Genomic DNA, 15,729 nt, shown 5'->3' on the forward strand with positions numbered 1-15,729 from the left:
GTGTATGTGTTTTTCATTTTCTTGTACAGGTATAGGCATCAATTCTTATACTTCAGAAGTAGTCCATGCACTATAGATTGTAGGTTTATGTTATTACTACCACCAACCAACATCACTCGCATATAATAGAATGGTACACAGAACGGCAACGGTTTCGCAAGCACAAAAACAACAGTATTAAGTTTTGCCAATATTCAGTAACTAACTTAACGAAAATAAATTTCACAGACCGAAACTTTGACTAAAACTTAGACTGGAAATCTTATGCAAAATATAAACTGTGATCACTCGAATTCTGAGGAAGAATGTCAACCGGGGGTGCGTCGCAGCACGCGTCTGTATCTGGCAGCGACCGAGTTTCGATCGTTGAATCCCCGCCAGAATCGTCTGTTTCGTTCGATCTTCGCTCAACATCGGCAATATACAAAACATATTCATTGTCTTTGTTATTACATGTTTGCATAACCTGGGAACGGGTTTCAAGTCCTGCCGTGGACACAACCTCAACAAAAGAGACGGAAATGTTGCTCTTTGATGACGTACAACTTTTAGCTTGCGTCATCAGAGGGGTAATACCAAGTGACGTCACAATTTCGGTGTCGATATAAGAATCGACCTCGTAATCATTTTCGCTTTGTTTCATCACAATTACCTGGGAAAAGAGACACTAATGTTGGTAATGGCCCAACAATTTAAAAAAAGAAATTTTCCAAAGTGAAAATAGACCACACAAATACATTTCTTTGCCCCCAAACCGCAACGCTACTTTATATCAGGCTATATAGCATTGAAGGTATTAAATCGGAGATCCCAAAGCGTACCTCGCCCATATACATTATCATGCTACCCGGCCCATAGTATATTATAGCTATACTAAGTATATAAAAGTTTGGCTTACCAGAGAAGGCGGTAAGTCCCTGTGTTTTTTCGCCTTAATGAACGTTAAGAATGCCCGTGACAGCTTCACGCATACGATTGCAAGAGCTAGAAATACAACTCCACCTACTATGCCTATTACTGCTTTAGTTAAGTAACTTGACGTTGTATGTACATGTTTGGCTTTATCTGCAGTTGCCAGCAACCGTGGGGTACCTGTATTAAAATACATATGATTTTGAATATTAAATGTATATTTTAATACAAACATGACATCCCATATGTATGTATCTAACGTTTTGGTTTAAAAACTTAAGTGGTATTTATAAATTTGACATACTCTATCCGTCTATCATCTTGACCCATTTTTCAAAGGTGTATATGATAGGCTGGGAAAAATGGGACACCTTTTCGTTCTATTTTTTCGTCCTATTTGGTAGTATATAAAAATATTCAAAAAATTATAAAACCGTATCCTCACGACTTAGACTAGACTACCATAGACTGTTGGTAAGTGTTTAAAAAACGATCAGGATATTTGAATATTATGCGTTAAAGGTGTCCCGTTTTTCCCAACTCTAGTATATCTAAGACAAACAGCGGTTGCATAGCATAAAAGCGTATTAAATAGTTTTACTGACTTGTAGTGCAACGGACTTTTGACCAGCCAGCAGAACCGAACAGGAGCCCGGACAGTTTTAAACGGAAGCAAGCCGGTTCATGACCAACAACACGAACCGTGATATTTGTAACTGTTGCAGGTCTTGTGAGTTTCACAATATCAGTCGCATTTGGCGGGGTTGGTGAACCCTATAATATTTTATAGCGATTAGAATGTTAATTATAACATGGTCGCACATATACCAATATATCTTGGCGTGTCTTTACGCACACGTCTGTTTCTATTATAAGTTTAACTTGATAATAATTAAACATGAATGGCTCGTTTGTCTGCTAGGTGTAGCGACCACGCTTATTTTCTTTCAATTAAATGTAAATATTTTTAACTGTAGGCGTGTTTTAACACTGTTGTTTCGTCGCTATATCCTGTCTTTTCGTTTTAAATATTTCTAAATCTCCCTAATATATTATCTTCTCATAGTTATTATATTATAGTTATAAACTGATATTTATAAGTACCTATACGCATTTTTTCTGATTTTGGTAGTTTTGGGTGGCGTTTTTTACTTGGTTTGATAGGGGGCAGTGAATTCAAAAGCGTAAACTAATAATGAACGTAGTAGCTTACAATTGGCCAAAAGTTTGTTTAAAGGAGTAAACGACTTAAAAAATTACGTAAAATATCATTTCCAATGAATGAATGAAGCTTACTTTATCTTAGGGTGGCTGGAAAACGACAGTCGTTATATATGTGTGTTCTGTTTCATACACCTCGTACCAGCTTACGAGTTACCAAGTATGTTAGTTTGCAGGTAACTATATTGTTTTAAATTTTTTTTTTTATATGGCTGTCAACTTGAACAGCCATTATTGACTACTGGGTTGGGGCAAATGGAGTAGTATGTTGGCTACTTTGAACTTACCGTTGTCCAATACTGTACATTATAGGTGAGAACGTCATCGTATAAAAAGTTGGTTAAAACCTCGCCTGTTGAATGAATATGTGGCGGTCTTGGGATATAAAGTATTGCTGTGTTGTCGTGTACATCAACGATAAAGTCAGGGGCGTATAGTAGGCCTGTGAACAGAAGGTGTATGATGCATTTTGAAATATACAAAATGGGCGTACAGTATAATTATTCAAGAAATTTGCGTACAGTAAAATTATCATTTTCGAAACTCGAATTCCTATTTTTTTGTACCTTAATTAAAATTAACAACAACTTTTTTAATTCCTATTTCGAAATTACAAAAAAAATATTTCATAAAAACATTTCTTACCATATAAGCATAGCCCTTTTAGTTAATGGCAAAAATTAATTTGGGGCAATTTTTAAGACGCTGTGGAATTGGCAGACATTATATAGTAAGTTGCGGTAAGATGGGTAACATTTTTGTAGTAAACAAATATTACTATTAAAAAAATTATACCGTAGCCTCACGACTCTATAAAAGAGCGTTGTTACTAGTTCAAAACACGATAAAAAATACGGGATATTTTGTGTGAACGTATCCCATCTTACCCCCAAAGTATTCATACCAAAAAATGCTAACATATACGTTCATTGGATTCAGAATGTTAAACCTACCATCAAAAAACGGCAAAAACGTAATCGTTTGGTCCAAGGAGCTGGTTCGGTTGCCGATTTCAGCAATCACGTTGAATTCGTATGTTTCAAACGGTGAATATGTGATGTTTGTTATATAACAATGTGTCACATTCACATGCACGCAATGAGGGATGTATTGCCAGCTGAAAAAATACGAATACTTAAGTAAAATATAAAATCTTACTACTAAAACTCATAGCCATATCTTTAGTGTGTTATAAAGTTTAACTTTAAGAAGTACTAACAACTAATGCGTACTGGTAAGACACTTTATTACGCCCACGTTCAACTCTTTTTACCAAAATTTAAATGAATGAATGTAACTTGCTTTATCCTCGTGTGGCCGGAAAACGAAACTCGTTATAAGACGGGTGTTCTGTTTCATACACCTCGACCTCGTAACAGTCAAGCTACCACGAATAAAAACTTGTGTAAGTTGGAGCAATTGCCGTTATAAGGGTCTCGTCAACGGACACATACGCCTAAATCAGTAGCAGTGACGACCCTTGAACCCATTACCTCTGGATTAGAGGCCGTCTCGCTAACCAGTTTCCCACGGCAGCGGACAAAATTTGCGATTGTACAACCAAAAAGTGGTCAAACTTAAACTTAACACATTTAAAATGCATATAGTAGGGTGGGGGAAGATGGGACACCTTTTCATCCCATTTTCTCGTCCCATTTAGTAGTAAACAAAGAACATTCAAAGAATTATAAAACCGTATCCTCGCGACTCCCATAGACCGTTGTTAATTGTTTAAAACTCTATTTGGATATTTTTATATTATGTGCTAAAGCTGTCTCATCTTCCCCCACCCTACTATACAATTAATCGTATTTTATACCTACTGTTAATGCATTTTAACATGATCCTGAACCAACAGTACGCAGGGTATAGGAGGCGTAAGAACCATTAATCTATCTAAGTAACAGTTAAAACCGCAAACGCAACGATCAAGTTACAAAGCAGAAAACCTCACCGTGTTTTTAAAGTCTCTTCATCAAATACTGCCTGCCGAACCGAATATGTTACACCAATAGTTCGATTTTTAGAGGTATTGCTTAAAGGTGCATCCCATTGCAACTCGTGGTCCAAGTTGTAAGCAGACACGCGCAAATTTCGCGGTGTTGGCACTAAAGTGAAATAAAATACTCAAATTTGTTGTCATAAAAGCAGTATGGTGAAATCGGGATTTCAATCTTACCTGTTGCTGTTGCGGTGCTGAAAACTATAAGTAATAGTAGGAATAATTGCCAAGTTGTCATTTTAACACAGTTTCGTGATCTTGACAGTCAAGAATCTAAATATATATAGAGTCTTATAGACCGTCCTGTTAAGCTCGATCCATCTGTAATTCCTACTGCTCTGCTATGGAGGTCCACCGGATACTTCTCGCTATTCTGCCTCAAGATAATAATTGGCCGTTTCCGAGTAATGCTAGATGACGATTTATCTTCTGCTGCAGAAACGCAAGATGTTGCGCGAAGGCTCAATCGCTTTTCTATAAAAATGAAGCAAATTTTAACTAGAAACTACAGAAATGCACGCTAAAAGAACACCAGAAAAACACCACCACTGTTTTAAGTGAAAATCTTGTTCTGGTCAGATGAAGCCACTTTTGCTTCAAGCACATGATGTGTAGAATTGGCAATATCCTGTTTGCGCTGTAAACTACACTGCGAGTAAGCGTGCGTGCTACATTTCCGCTTTCATCTTGACTACGTGAATACGAATCAATTTCTTGTTAAGAGAATAATTTTCCCCTTTTACCCGTGTTAATTTGACCCACACGGGTACAGTACAGTTGTAAAAAAAAAGGCCTTTTTAACAGTTATTGTAAAGTGGGGTAAAATGGGACATGGGGCAAATTGAGACGCAGTTTTAAATCCTCTTTTACAGGCACTCATTTAATGATAGACGAAAACAATTGTTACAGTATTATTATTCGACAGTATTTTTACAGTCCAACAAAGCACGTGACATTACTTTGTTAAGTAGTAAAATTCGGTGTGAAACAAATACAACATACTTTTAAAGAGTGAAAGCAGCATAATAATAAGATGTTTATCTTAAATGCACGCTGAATCATTAAAACCTAATATTTGAAATATTGGACGATTTGTGTCCCATCTTTTCACACCTTACTATATATCCCATATTTTTGTTGTGATTCAATAAATGTAACCATTTGCAAAATTAGTGTTAATTGTATCTACTACCCGTACATACAATTAACATTTAAAAAACTTAATATAATAAATAAAGAGAAATACCATAAATAAATAACTAGAATGCAAAAAAAAACTTTCCAAAGTGCATATAGAAATATTTATATGCATTTGGCATTTAGTTCTCACAAAAGATATTTCTCAATGCCTCTTATAAACTTAGGAAAATCTGACCAACCTTTTTCTTCCATAACATCAACTATTCCAAAAATACTGAGAGATTCATCGCTGGTTGAAAAACCAAATGCTGTCATCAGAGGTGAGCCGAGTACTTTTAATCCCTAAGTATGAACATTTAATTAACAACGTTTAAAACATTGTAATGTGGGGTAAGATGGGATATTGTTGGCTCATATCTAAATATCCTGATTGTGTTTTAAGCAATTAACAGCGGTATATAGAAGCCGTGAGGATATGGTTTTATATTTTTTGAATGTTCTTGGTTTACTACTAAATGGGTCAAATAAATAAAAATATGTCCCATCTTACCCCACTCTACTATATATTTAACGTTTCGCTTTTGATTGTACAGAGACACACTTAACACCTGTGGTCCAATTGAATTAATCTATAAAATTACTTAAGATATGAATAAATAAAATACCCTATAGGAAATAATTTGGTGTATTATATTATTCTATTTAACACAAAAGGTTTGAGCAGAGGTTTGGTTGGAGGCTTGGAGCCATTGCTCAAGTTTGAGCAGGTAAGGAGAAGCATTTTATATGAATAAATGAATACTTATACATCTTCGCATTGTAAACAATGGTTACAACACGGAACATAGAGGCCTTTTTGATTTTTCTCCAGACATTTCTACAAACCTCAATACTTCTAACACCTTCCTTCATTTTTTCAGTTGTCTCCATCAGTTTTCGAGCCATGTCAATATATCCGTCTTGCCCCATTGCTCGCAGAGCAACCCAGGCTGCAGCCAAGTGGCCACCTTAATGTAAAATGTATTAGTGATAAACAAAAGCATTGTGCTTCCAGTTTACACCTTATATTTACCAGGCAATTATACTTCTACAGCAGGGGTGTGCAACTTGCGACCAGCGGGCAAATGGAGCCAGCTGCAGTTTTATACTGAATTTATTTAATGTCGCAATAAGTTAACATGGGAGTCCTAACGTCCTAACCACCTTTTAATAACATAAGATAAAAAAAGACAAAAAAAACTTTTATTGGTCCGTAAGCCTATGTTAAATAAAGGTAGGGCCGGTGGTTTAACCTGGCCCTCCTGTAATAAAGGGTGTACACCCTGCTCTCTGGCTTAGATATATAATCTTAGTCACTCTATTGGACAAAGTATGGTTTATTACTAAGGCCACGTAATATACATGTTTTTCTTTAAAAAATAACAGTTAAATTAAAAAAAAAAGTTATTCTGGTTGCAAACCTGGTCGAGTTCCCGCCATTGTGGGAGAAGCAAATAAACCACCGGACCAGGAAGAATAAGCAAAGAACTGATGCTTGCGTATGCTGCTGTCTCTATAGCATACCACACTGGCACCTTTAGTTGCGAAGCCATACTTATGTAAGTCGGCTGAGATTGAAGTGACAGCTGGGACTCGAAAATCCCATATTGGAATTTTTGCTCCAAGTTTCTCTACCCTGTAAGTAGTATATAAATAGGTTCAATTTACTTTTTTTAGGGAAGGTAGGATTTTAAGTATTTACATAGGTGACCTTATCTGTGCCATATTTAAACTGATCAGTGTTATGATATATATCTGTTAGTGTTATTTTATTTATTGACAACAGCCAATTATAATTAAGATTAAGTGCATTTTTAAATTAGTTTGTTGACTTACTTTGTTCTAACCCAGTGGTTACTAATGGGTTTTCCAAATTATCAGCCATACAAAGAAAAAAAACAAAAACAATCACCCACAAAGTAACATACATGGTAACTCGTAAGCTGGCATAAGGTGTATGAAACAGAACAGTCGTGTTATAATGACTGGCGTTTTCCCGCCACACAAAGATAAAGTGAGTTACTTTCATTTATTACATAAGTGTAATATACATTAACATAAGCATACCATGGTAACATGAAACCACCAAAGCAAGCATCTACATGCAAAGGAAGGTTGTGCTTGGTTGCCAACTTTCCTATTTCTCCAACTGGGTCTAAAATTGCCTAACAGAACAGTTTTATTATATTGTTAGGACTGGGGAGCTTAAAATACTAAAAAGAAAATTATGCCAAACATTTTAACTAAATCTGAGATTTTAAAATATATTTTTTTACAGTCTACTGTTTGAAAATGGAAAAACCAGACTGATATGATCGTGAAAAAAAGAGAGCTGTTATTCAGTATTTTAAACACTAGCCTAGTTTATAAGTTAACAACCACATAATACCAGGTTGAAAGCTAGATTATGCATGTCCTTAAACAAAACAAACAATGATAAAACGTAAGATATCCTGGAACTTATAAATCCCATTATTTTAACACATAGTGCTTGAAAGGTAAATCATCTTACTTGTGGGTAGGAGGGGGCAGAAGCAAGAAGAAGAATAGTGTTTGAATCAATTTCCTTTTCATATTGGTGTATGTTGGGGGTAAACGAGGTCTGACTCACAGGAACATGTTTAATTTTTATGTTAAAATAGTGAGCAGCTTTTTCAAATGCTGGGTGTATAGTGGATGGGGCAACCTATGATAAAATCAGGTTTATAAAAATATATATATATATGGTACGCGAGGCCGCGAGGGAAGATGAAACGAAGAACATTCAAACTATTTTAAAAACATTTTCCTATGACTCCCATAGACCTTTGTTAATTGTTTAAAACACAATCAGAATAATTGGAAATAATGTGCTAAGTAAAGAAAAGATGTCCCATCTTACCTCAAAGTACTATATAGGCATATACATATATTTAGGAGAAATTTAACATTTTGTGTTAAATTCACGTTCTTAAAAAACATCCAATTTGATTTTATTTGTTACCAAATAACCTTTGCTCCATAATTTCCTAATTTATCATGTTTAAAGCTTACGAAATTTAAACCACATAATTTAAAAATCAAACAAATTTTAGCAAACACATAAATACCACGTTTGGTTCAGTTATGCTCGGCCGAACTGCACGAGCCATATCCCGATAAGTCTTCATCGCCATGAGGATGCTCTCTGTTCCTCCAGATGTAACGCTTCCTACGACTCCCGAGTCACCGTTCAACATGCTCGCTGTCATTGAGACCACTTCGTTCTCAAATTTTCTACGGATAAAATTTTAACTTAGTTGTATTGTGTGTTTTTTTTTTAATTCTAACTTAATTGTGTTGTTTTGCTTTTAGAATTCTCTCTTATTTGCATTTTATTTTTTAGAATTGTAGCTTATTTATATTGTTTTTTTTTTAGAATAAACCTATTTGTATTGTTTTCTTTTTATTTGTAACTTTTTATTGCTATAATATATGGTTTGTAAAAACGAAAAGTGGGAGATCCTATTTTTATGGGAAAAAAAACAAAAATTGAATAACTAAAAACTTAGGCATGTCCCCAAAGTAATCAGCAATTTGTATTAACATTTATTTATATGTATATGCCTTATTATATTCATGATTTATAAGCAAGCAGGAAAACTAAGAATCAAATAAACAAGAATAAATTTTAAAGAACAAGTTTCTTGGGTAATTAGTATTAAAGTAGAGTGTCTGCAATTCAAATATCATACATAGGAAAACCTTAAGTGAACTTTTTATGCACTAACCTCAGAGCAGGAAATACGAGTGGGTTGAGCGCATTGTCATGCATGAAGGTCTCCAGGTAGGCTTTAACGATGGAGACATGATCATTGTTCGCTTTAGCCAATGAAAAATCACTGAACATTTTGAATGCTTCTTGCTGTTTTAAATATTAGTTTTGAAGAGTTAAATAAAGGTTACGTTAAAGGCAAATAAAAACAATACCGTAGTTTTAGTTTACTTTAATGACTTCTTTTTTATGTCTTTTTAAACTATTAAATAAACAAGAAAAATTCCGCAATATTCGTCTATTTTATGCATTTTCTTTCTATACACCACACCATATTTTTTTCGCTGATAGGCTCCTTTAACAGTTACTGACATTACTAAAATTACTTACAAAAATAAGGATATGAGGATACTCTTAGAGAGGGCATGATATATTAACTGTAGGTGCCCTGCCACGCAAAGATAAAAAAAGGTGAACGCATTAATAACCAATATTCATATTAGGAACAAACCCTTAGTGAATAGAGACTCCTTAAGTTGGTAGGAAAATTCCTATTTACCTGGAGTTGGAATCTTGGTCCATGCGTTGTATAAACGTATGCAAATAACCTTCCATTCTCGGATAAATTACCATCACCTGCTTTCAATTCATTCAGCTCTTTTTGCAACTGATCTATGGGAACGCCTACAAGAAAATTTTTACAGATTCAAGAAAGAATCCTGAAAAATAGTTAACACTTAACAGTCTTAGACATTATGGTTTATCAAATTTTATTTGCAAACAGAATAAATTTCATGATTGATACCACAGTTCATAATTTTAGAAAAAATCCTGAAAAATAGTTTACTCTTAACATTCTTAGACATTATTGTTTATTGAAGTTTATTTACAAACAGAATAAATTTCATAATTGAAACCACAGTTCATATTGACTTAACGATCAGCACAGTGATTCCTTTAGGTCATACAAGATTTATTTTAAACAATTTTGCGTCAGGCCCAACCTCTTAGGACTTAGGCACACCCCCTATGATTGATGACTTTTTTTTGTAAGATTGACTAGACATTCTAATAAAATGCCCTGTTTATTATTTTAGACTGGAACAAATTAATTCAGTTGCTAAACTTACCTTTTTCTGGAATACTAAGAAGTTTCCCATGTGGTTTTGCATCACCTGTGAAAGACTTCTGAATAAATCCCTCAATCTCTTTCTTAGTAAATGCTTTTACAATTGCATTGGTGCCAGGCAGCAGTAGGATAGCATTGGCAAATGATTTAAATAATCCAACAACTCCTCTTTTCAATAGAATATCAATAAAATAAACAACAACCAAGCTTGTAATAACAGCTGGGAACCAGGAAAGTATTTGAAAAGCCACCATTTCTGGATTACCTGCAATGATTAAGATTTAGTTTAAAGAATAAATGCTAGAATAATGTTGTACCATCGCGTTAGTTGTTATAACGTTTTGCACCATATCTTAGGTACACGTATGAATATCTGATATGATTGGCCAGTGCAGCGTGTTTTACGACAACAGAGAAGAATTTTGTTTGCCGTACCGCTAGTTAATCAATAATGTAACCATGTTGTCACCCAGATTTTAGGCTTTTGCATACCGAACCCACAAGCTTTGTATAAATCTCGCTCGTAAAATGAAACACATTTGTAAACCGAGAATTCAATATTATAGGGGATTTACATTGATCCGTATGTGCTTGTTATTTTATTTTAATAGTGAATTTCCCGCGTGAAGTTCACTCAACCGAAACAGTATTTAGAAATAGAAATCAACGGGTATACACTTTTAATGTCATTTTTTTGGAATTTGCTGTAATCGGCCGTTCAAACGATTTACAGAGAAATGTTGTTTAATTACTCGGATCGCGCTATTTGTTATTCTTGACGCTGGTCCAACTCAATAACCCTTCACAGGACACGGGCACTATTTTAGAACTGTTATGGAGCACTTGACAGCGAAATAGTTTTAAAGACTGTAGTAGGTACTTTTTTATTGGGTATGTACTGCTAAATCGAAAACGACGACCATTCGACAAGCGCCAGTGCAAACACGAAGCAAACATGGTTGTTGCGTCAGGCAAACAAGATTTAAATAGCTTATTTCCCAGGCTATTTCTGTAATTGTATAGTGTGCCTGCATCTACATGTAGCGGGGTGGGAAAAACGGGACACCTTTAGCAAATAATCCCAAATACCCTGCTCGTGTTTTAAACTATTGACGACGGTCTGTGGGAATCGTAAGAATACGGTTTTATAATTCTTTGAGTATTCTTTGTTTACCACCAAATAGAACAAGAAAACAGAACGAAAATGTGTCTCATCTTCACCATCCTACTATCTTATAATGTTATGTAATTTAGTCTGTGAGAAGCAATACATAGGCAAAACGCAATTAAAGTTCGTTTATTTCTACACCAGTTGAGGCCTAGTTGAGGCAAAGGCGAAAAAAGAATGCGGTACCTGTTCCTTAGCAACCGCCACCGCCGCTATAGTTGCGTTAGAAATAGGATACCTGACTCATTTATTTCTGCTTTTGTAAAACGCCTGGTATTGTACGCCGACGAGACCAACAGTGAGACAGTGTAAGAAATAAAAATAATACAATTGAATCCACGAATACACGTTTGAACAATGCCGGGTACAAACAATGAAAGAAGCGTTCTCGCGTCAAGCGTCGTAGATTTTAACTTTCATATGTATTTCACAGAGCATTCGGACAGGACGCATTTTTGAAGCTGCCGCCACGAATTAATAGGCGATTTAGTGAATATGGCATTCCGCTTCACTGAGCTGCTTTTGTAACGTGAAAGATTAAGGAGTTTCCAGTAGCGTATTTGTGGGCCAGAGTAGTGAACACGCTGTGAGAATTTAGTACGCCGCCTTATATTTTAAGCTAACAGTACTTTATCTATGTTTCTTTAGGAAGCTGAAGTTTATTTGCCTTTGCCTGTGTCCAGAGTGACAACATGGGCGACACTGATAAGAGATACCAGTTTCTTGAGGATTACGTGCTAAAAACCCTCAAGCTTAAAGCAGATAAGTGGCAGAAATGCATCGGCGTCGAAGAAAACAAAATTTTTATACAAGAGTTCTTCGATAAAGCAGATAATGTGTTTCTTATCATATCATCGAATGCAGCAGGCATTCTCACGCCGAGTAATAACTTTTTACCCGCTGGAAAAACGAAAGCAGTGTATTTTATAAAACGTGGGAGGGAAACGATAGGGGCCGACACCGTACAAACACAACTGCTGTTTGGGGATCTTTCTTATGCTCCTTTGGACCAAATGTCGTCTTTGGTCGACGATGTAAGTGCTTTCATATGTTTTTGATTTTTTTTGTATGTTTTCCGAACATGTGTATATAGTACTGGGGGGAAAGATGGGACACCTTTAGCACTTAATATCCAAATATTCGACCATATTTTAAACAATTGACAACGGTCCATAGGAGTCGTGATAATACGGTTTTATAATTCTTTAAATGTTCTTTACCACCAAATGGGACGGAAAACTAGAATGAAAAGGTTTCCCATCTTCCCCTACCCCACTTAACGATTTAATTTTGTATTCATATCGTTTGTAAAAAAATAAACGTAGGCTATAAAACTGACAACCTGGCAAATACTAAAAGACATTTAATTTTTAACCTCACCAGTCAATCATTTATATTCGTCGGTCCCGTGATTAAAGTCAAGACTGCCAATAAAAACGTTTGCTCAGCGCAATCGGGAATGTTTATTTTATCGGCCTGAAGTTTACAGAGCGATGAATAAAGGAGCACATTTTATATCGGGGTAGTTACTTTAAATGTTTGCTTTAAGTCGGAAAGTTCATACTACTCACACAGTTTTTACTTCGAGTGTGTGCGTTGTCAAGCAAAGGCGTCACTAATCGTAACACCATGCTCTGAATCTAATTACAAAAGACAAAGCAAAACGCGCGCCACACAAACTAGTTTTTCATTACGTCACTTGATTGACAGGTGCTGGTACCTCTGCTCGGGAACGGTAGAAACCAAGACACCTGGCCCCATGTTGTGTCTGGTGATGTACTTCGGCATGTGCACAAACTGAAAAGCAACGTTTTCGTTGTTACGGGACAAGTAAGCAAAATGAATTTTAAAAACAATATTTATGTCCAAATTCATCGTGTAACTGTAAAACATTCGACGCGTATCGTCGAATGGTCAATGAGCGTCAACTGGTCAACTCAACTGGCAGCAAAGGTGGCATCGCTGGAAATTGGAATAAACTGTTTCTATTTACTAGGTCAAAGGAAAGACCTTACTTCCGTTACCGCCAGGAACAGAGAAGATACCAGAACAGGAACAACAAGAAGCTGCACCCGAAGAACCAAAGTAAGTTACCGCGAAAATTTGACATGAATGAATGATTTTGAAAACTTTTTGGGCAAATGCATTTCGCAGTGTTGTGTTGGAAACACGTTTATACATAAATAAAATCATGAAACACTTGCTCGTTATTGGCGGTCGACGATTTTGCTGACGTGCTTGAACCTTTTGTACATACAACTGTCTATTGTCCACCCTAAGTCCCCCTTGTTGTTACTAGACAAGTGGTTGATCGTGAACAGACATAACAATAGAGCTATAATATACGATGTTTAATTCTTAAAAATACGAATTTCGACTTCAGTTCATCAAATAATACATTAGCTTAAAAGACATGGCTGTATTAACCTATTCATACATTCAAAAATTTTGATACAGTAAACACCATTTAAGACACATATAATTCAGTAAAATTTACCACCAAATCCTATATAGACATTTGTAGTAACGTGAGTGTTTGCCGAAGGGAGATAACTGCTTAAATCAGTGGTAACTAATGGGTTGTCGAAATTATTAACCATGTATAAAAAATGAAAAAAATCCAAATAAATTAATCACCCACAAAGTAACATACATGGTAACTCGTAAAAGGTGTTTAACACTCGTGTTATAACAACTGTCGTCACATGAGAATTAAGCAAGTTGAATTCATTCATTCATACAGTTACATTGATTTCCTATGATAAAACACAATAATAAATTTCAGGGAAGATTTAATTGATCGTCAAATTCTTCATACACTTGAGTCCGTGGTTATTGAATGGAGTCACCAAGTTCGTGATGTTTTGAAGAGAGACTCATCCGAGATTTTGCTTCAAGGACTTAATCCTCTTCCATCAACTGAGATCACTTTCTGGGCTGACCGATCAGAAAACTTACAATGCATCTTTGACCAGGTAGCTACAGATTAAAAGTTTCTACATGTGCTTTATATAAGTGAAGTCCCATGAGGAGGCAATCCATGGGACGTAGGACTTAGGCCTAAGTTGACTTATAAGCCCTACTACACTCAGAAACCAGTAGGTTTACCAAAAAAAAACAACAAAAACAAAACATTTGAGATGTATCATATATCTAATTTTTTTTAAGTTTCAGTCTAGTTACTTCATTAAATTGATATACACTTTAAATTTATAGCTGCAGACACCAAAAGTAAAAGCTATGGCTGAGGTCCTGCGACGAGTACAAAGTAGTTACTTCCCAGCATTTCAGCAAATGTTTAAGGATGTTGTTGCAGGTACAACTGTATGCTTTCTTTTTTTAAACTTATAGTGTTATACCGGTATCCAGCAACACTTAATTTAAGTAAATTTGTCCGACGCCGTAGCACAGTTGGTTAGCACCCTTGCCTCTAACAGGGAGGTAATGGTTTCAAGGCTCTTCGCTGCTACCATTGTGGGCGTATGTGTCCTTGGACAAGACACTTAACAGCAATTGCTTCAACCCAGTGGTCACTAATGGGTTGTTGTCAGCCATGCATAAAAAAAATATTCACCCACAAAGTAAAATACTAGGGAACTCGTAAGCTGGCACGAGGTGTATGAAACAGAACACCCATGTTTAACGGCTGCTGTTTCAGACCATGCAAGGATAAAGTAAGTTACATTCATTTATTCATTCATTTAAACAATATGCAATCAGGCTCAGCAAAAATCTACTTTTAATTTAAAGCTCAGTCTTGTAAAATTAGTTTTAAAACCACTTAATATTTCCTTAATTTTTGTTATAGGCACGTAACAGCAACATTATATTACAAGCCTGTATTGTATTGCAATGTAGGTTTGGCGGAAGCAAAAGACATTCATGTTCACCTAAAACCGATCAAATGGATCTTGGAAAACATGGAAGAAAAGGAGTTCAATGAGTACAGCTACTGTGTAAAGCCATTGTTCCTGCTGATATGCAAAGTGTGGGCAAGCAGCAAATACTACAGCACCCCTACAAGGTTGATTGTTCTTCTACAAGAGATCTGTAACCTCATGATTAACCAGGTAGAACATTTAAAAAAACAAATGTTATAAAAACTATTGTGCATTTTAAATGTATATATTGCATATTTTGTATTTGAAAAAAATAAGTTTGACACCATTTTTCTACAATTATAGGCTACAAGGCTACTGTAGGTTTAAAGCTACAGCGTGTAGTTTTTCAAACATAAAGCTATAATTTGTACATTTATAATTGTACTTATAGTATCTTTACAAACACTAAACACCATGCGGTCTAAATAAAAAGTGTAAACATTTTTGTATAAATTGAAAACATTTTTCGTCCAGCGCCATGGTGTAGTGGTTAGCGCGCCTGCC

General features: G+C 35.5%; 2 protein-coding genes across 3 annotated transcripts in view; one reads left to right on the forward strand and one right to left on the reverse strand.

Moving 5' to 3' along the window:
• Positions 1–4: 4 nt before the first annotated feature.
• On the reverse strand, positions 5–10,747 carry LOC100175941. 2 transcript variants are annotated; one of them, XM_026836489.1, is made up of 16 exons: positions 10,612–10,747; positions 10,178–10,441; positions 9,607–9,731; positions 9,064–9,197; positions 8,404–8,569; positions 7,827–8,000; positions 7,382–7,479; positions 6,736–6,950; positions 6,161–6,282; positions 5,515–5,617; positions 4,088–4,241; positions 3,087–3,250; positions 2,421–2,575; positions 1,518–1,686; positions 899–1,092; positions 5–652 (listed from the first exon to the last, which is right to left on the reverse strand). In XM_026836489.1, exons 2-16 carry the CDS (start codon positions 10,428–10,430, stop codon positions 263–265), a joined length of 2,616 nt encoding a protein of 871 aa, XP_026692290.1. In that variant the 5' UTR covers positions 10,431–10,441; positions 10,612–10,747; the 3' UTR covers positions 5–262. The 2 variants fall into 2 exon arrangements, with proteins under 2 accessions (XP_026692290.1, XP_026692289.1); XM_026836488.1 differs by lacking the exon at positions 10,612–10,747 and adding an exon at positions 10,494–10,585.
• A 107-nt stretch (positions 10,748–10,854) lies between these two features.
• The window catches only part of LOC100186139 (dynein beta chain, ciliary), a 66,234-nt gene continuing 61,359 nt past the window's right edge, over positions 10,855–15,729 (forward strand). Inside the window, exons 1-6 of the mRNA XM_026836464.1 lie at positions 10,855–12,378; positions 13,055–13,174; positions 13,341–13,429; positions 14,130–14,319; positions 14,561–14,660; positions 15,203–15,414. Of these exons, the coding sequence (XP_026692265.1) occupies positions 12,037–12,378; positions 13,055–13,174; positions 13,341–13,429; positions 14,130–14,319; positions 14,561–14,660; positions 15,203–15,414 (1,053 nt within the window). The 5' untranslated portion in view covers positions 10,855–12,036. The remainder of the gene's footprint in view (positions 12,379–13,054; positions 13,175–13,340; positions 13,430–14,129; positions 14,320–14,560; positions 14,661–15,202; positions 15,415–15,729) is intronic.

The sequence above is a fragment of the Ciona intestinalis genome, chromosome 10 (assembly GCF_000224145.3).
Source record: "Ciona intestinalis chromosome 10, KH, whole genome shotgun sequence".
In the NCBI taxonomy this organism is placed as follows: domain Eukaryota; kingdom Metazoa; phylum Chordata; class Ascidiacea; order Phlebobranchia; family Cionidae; genus Ciona; species Ciona intestinalis.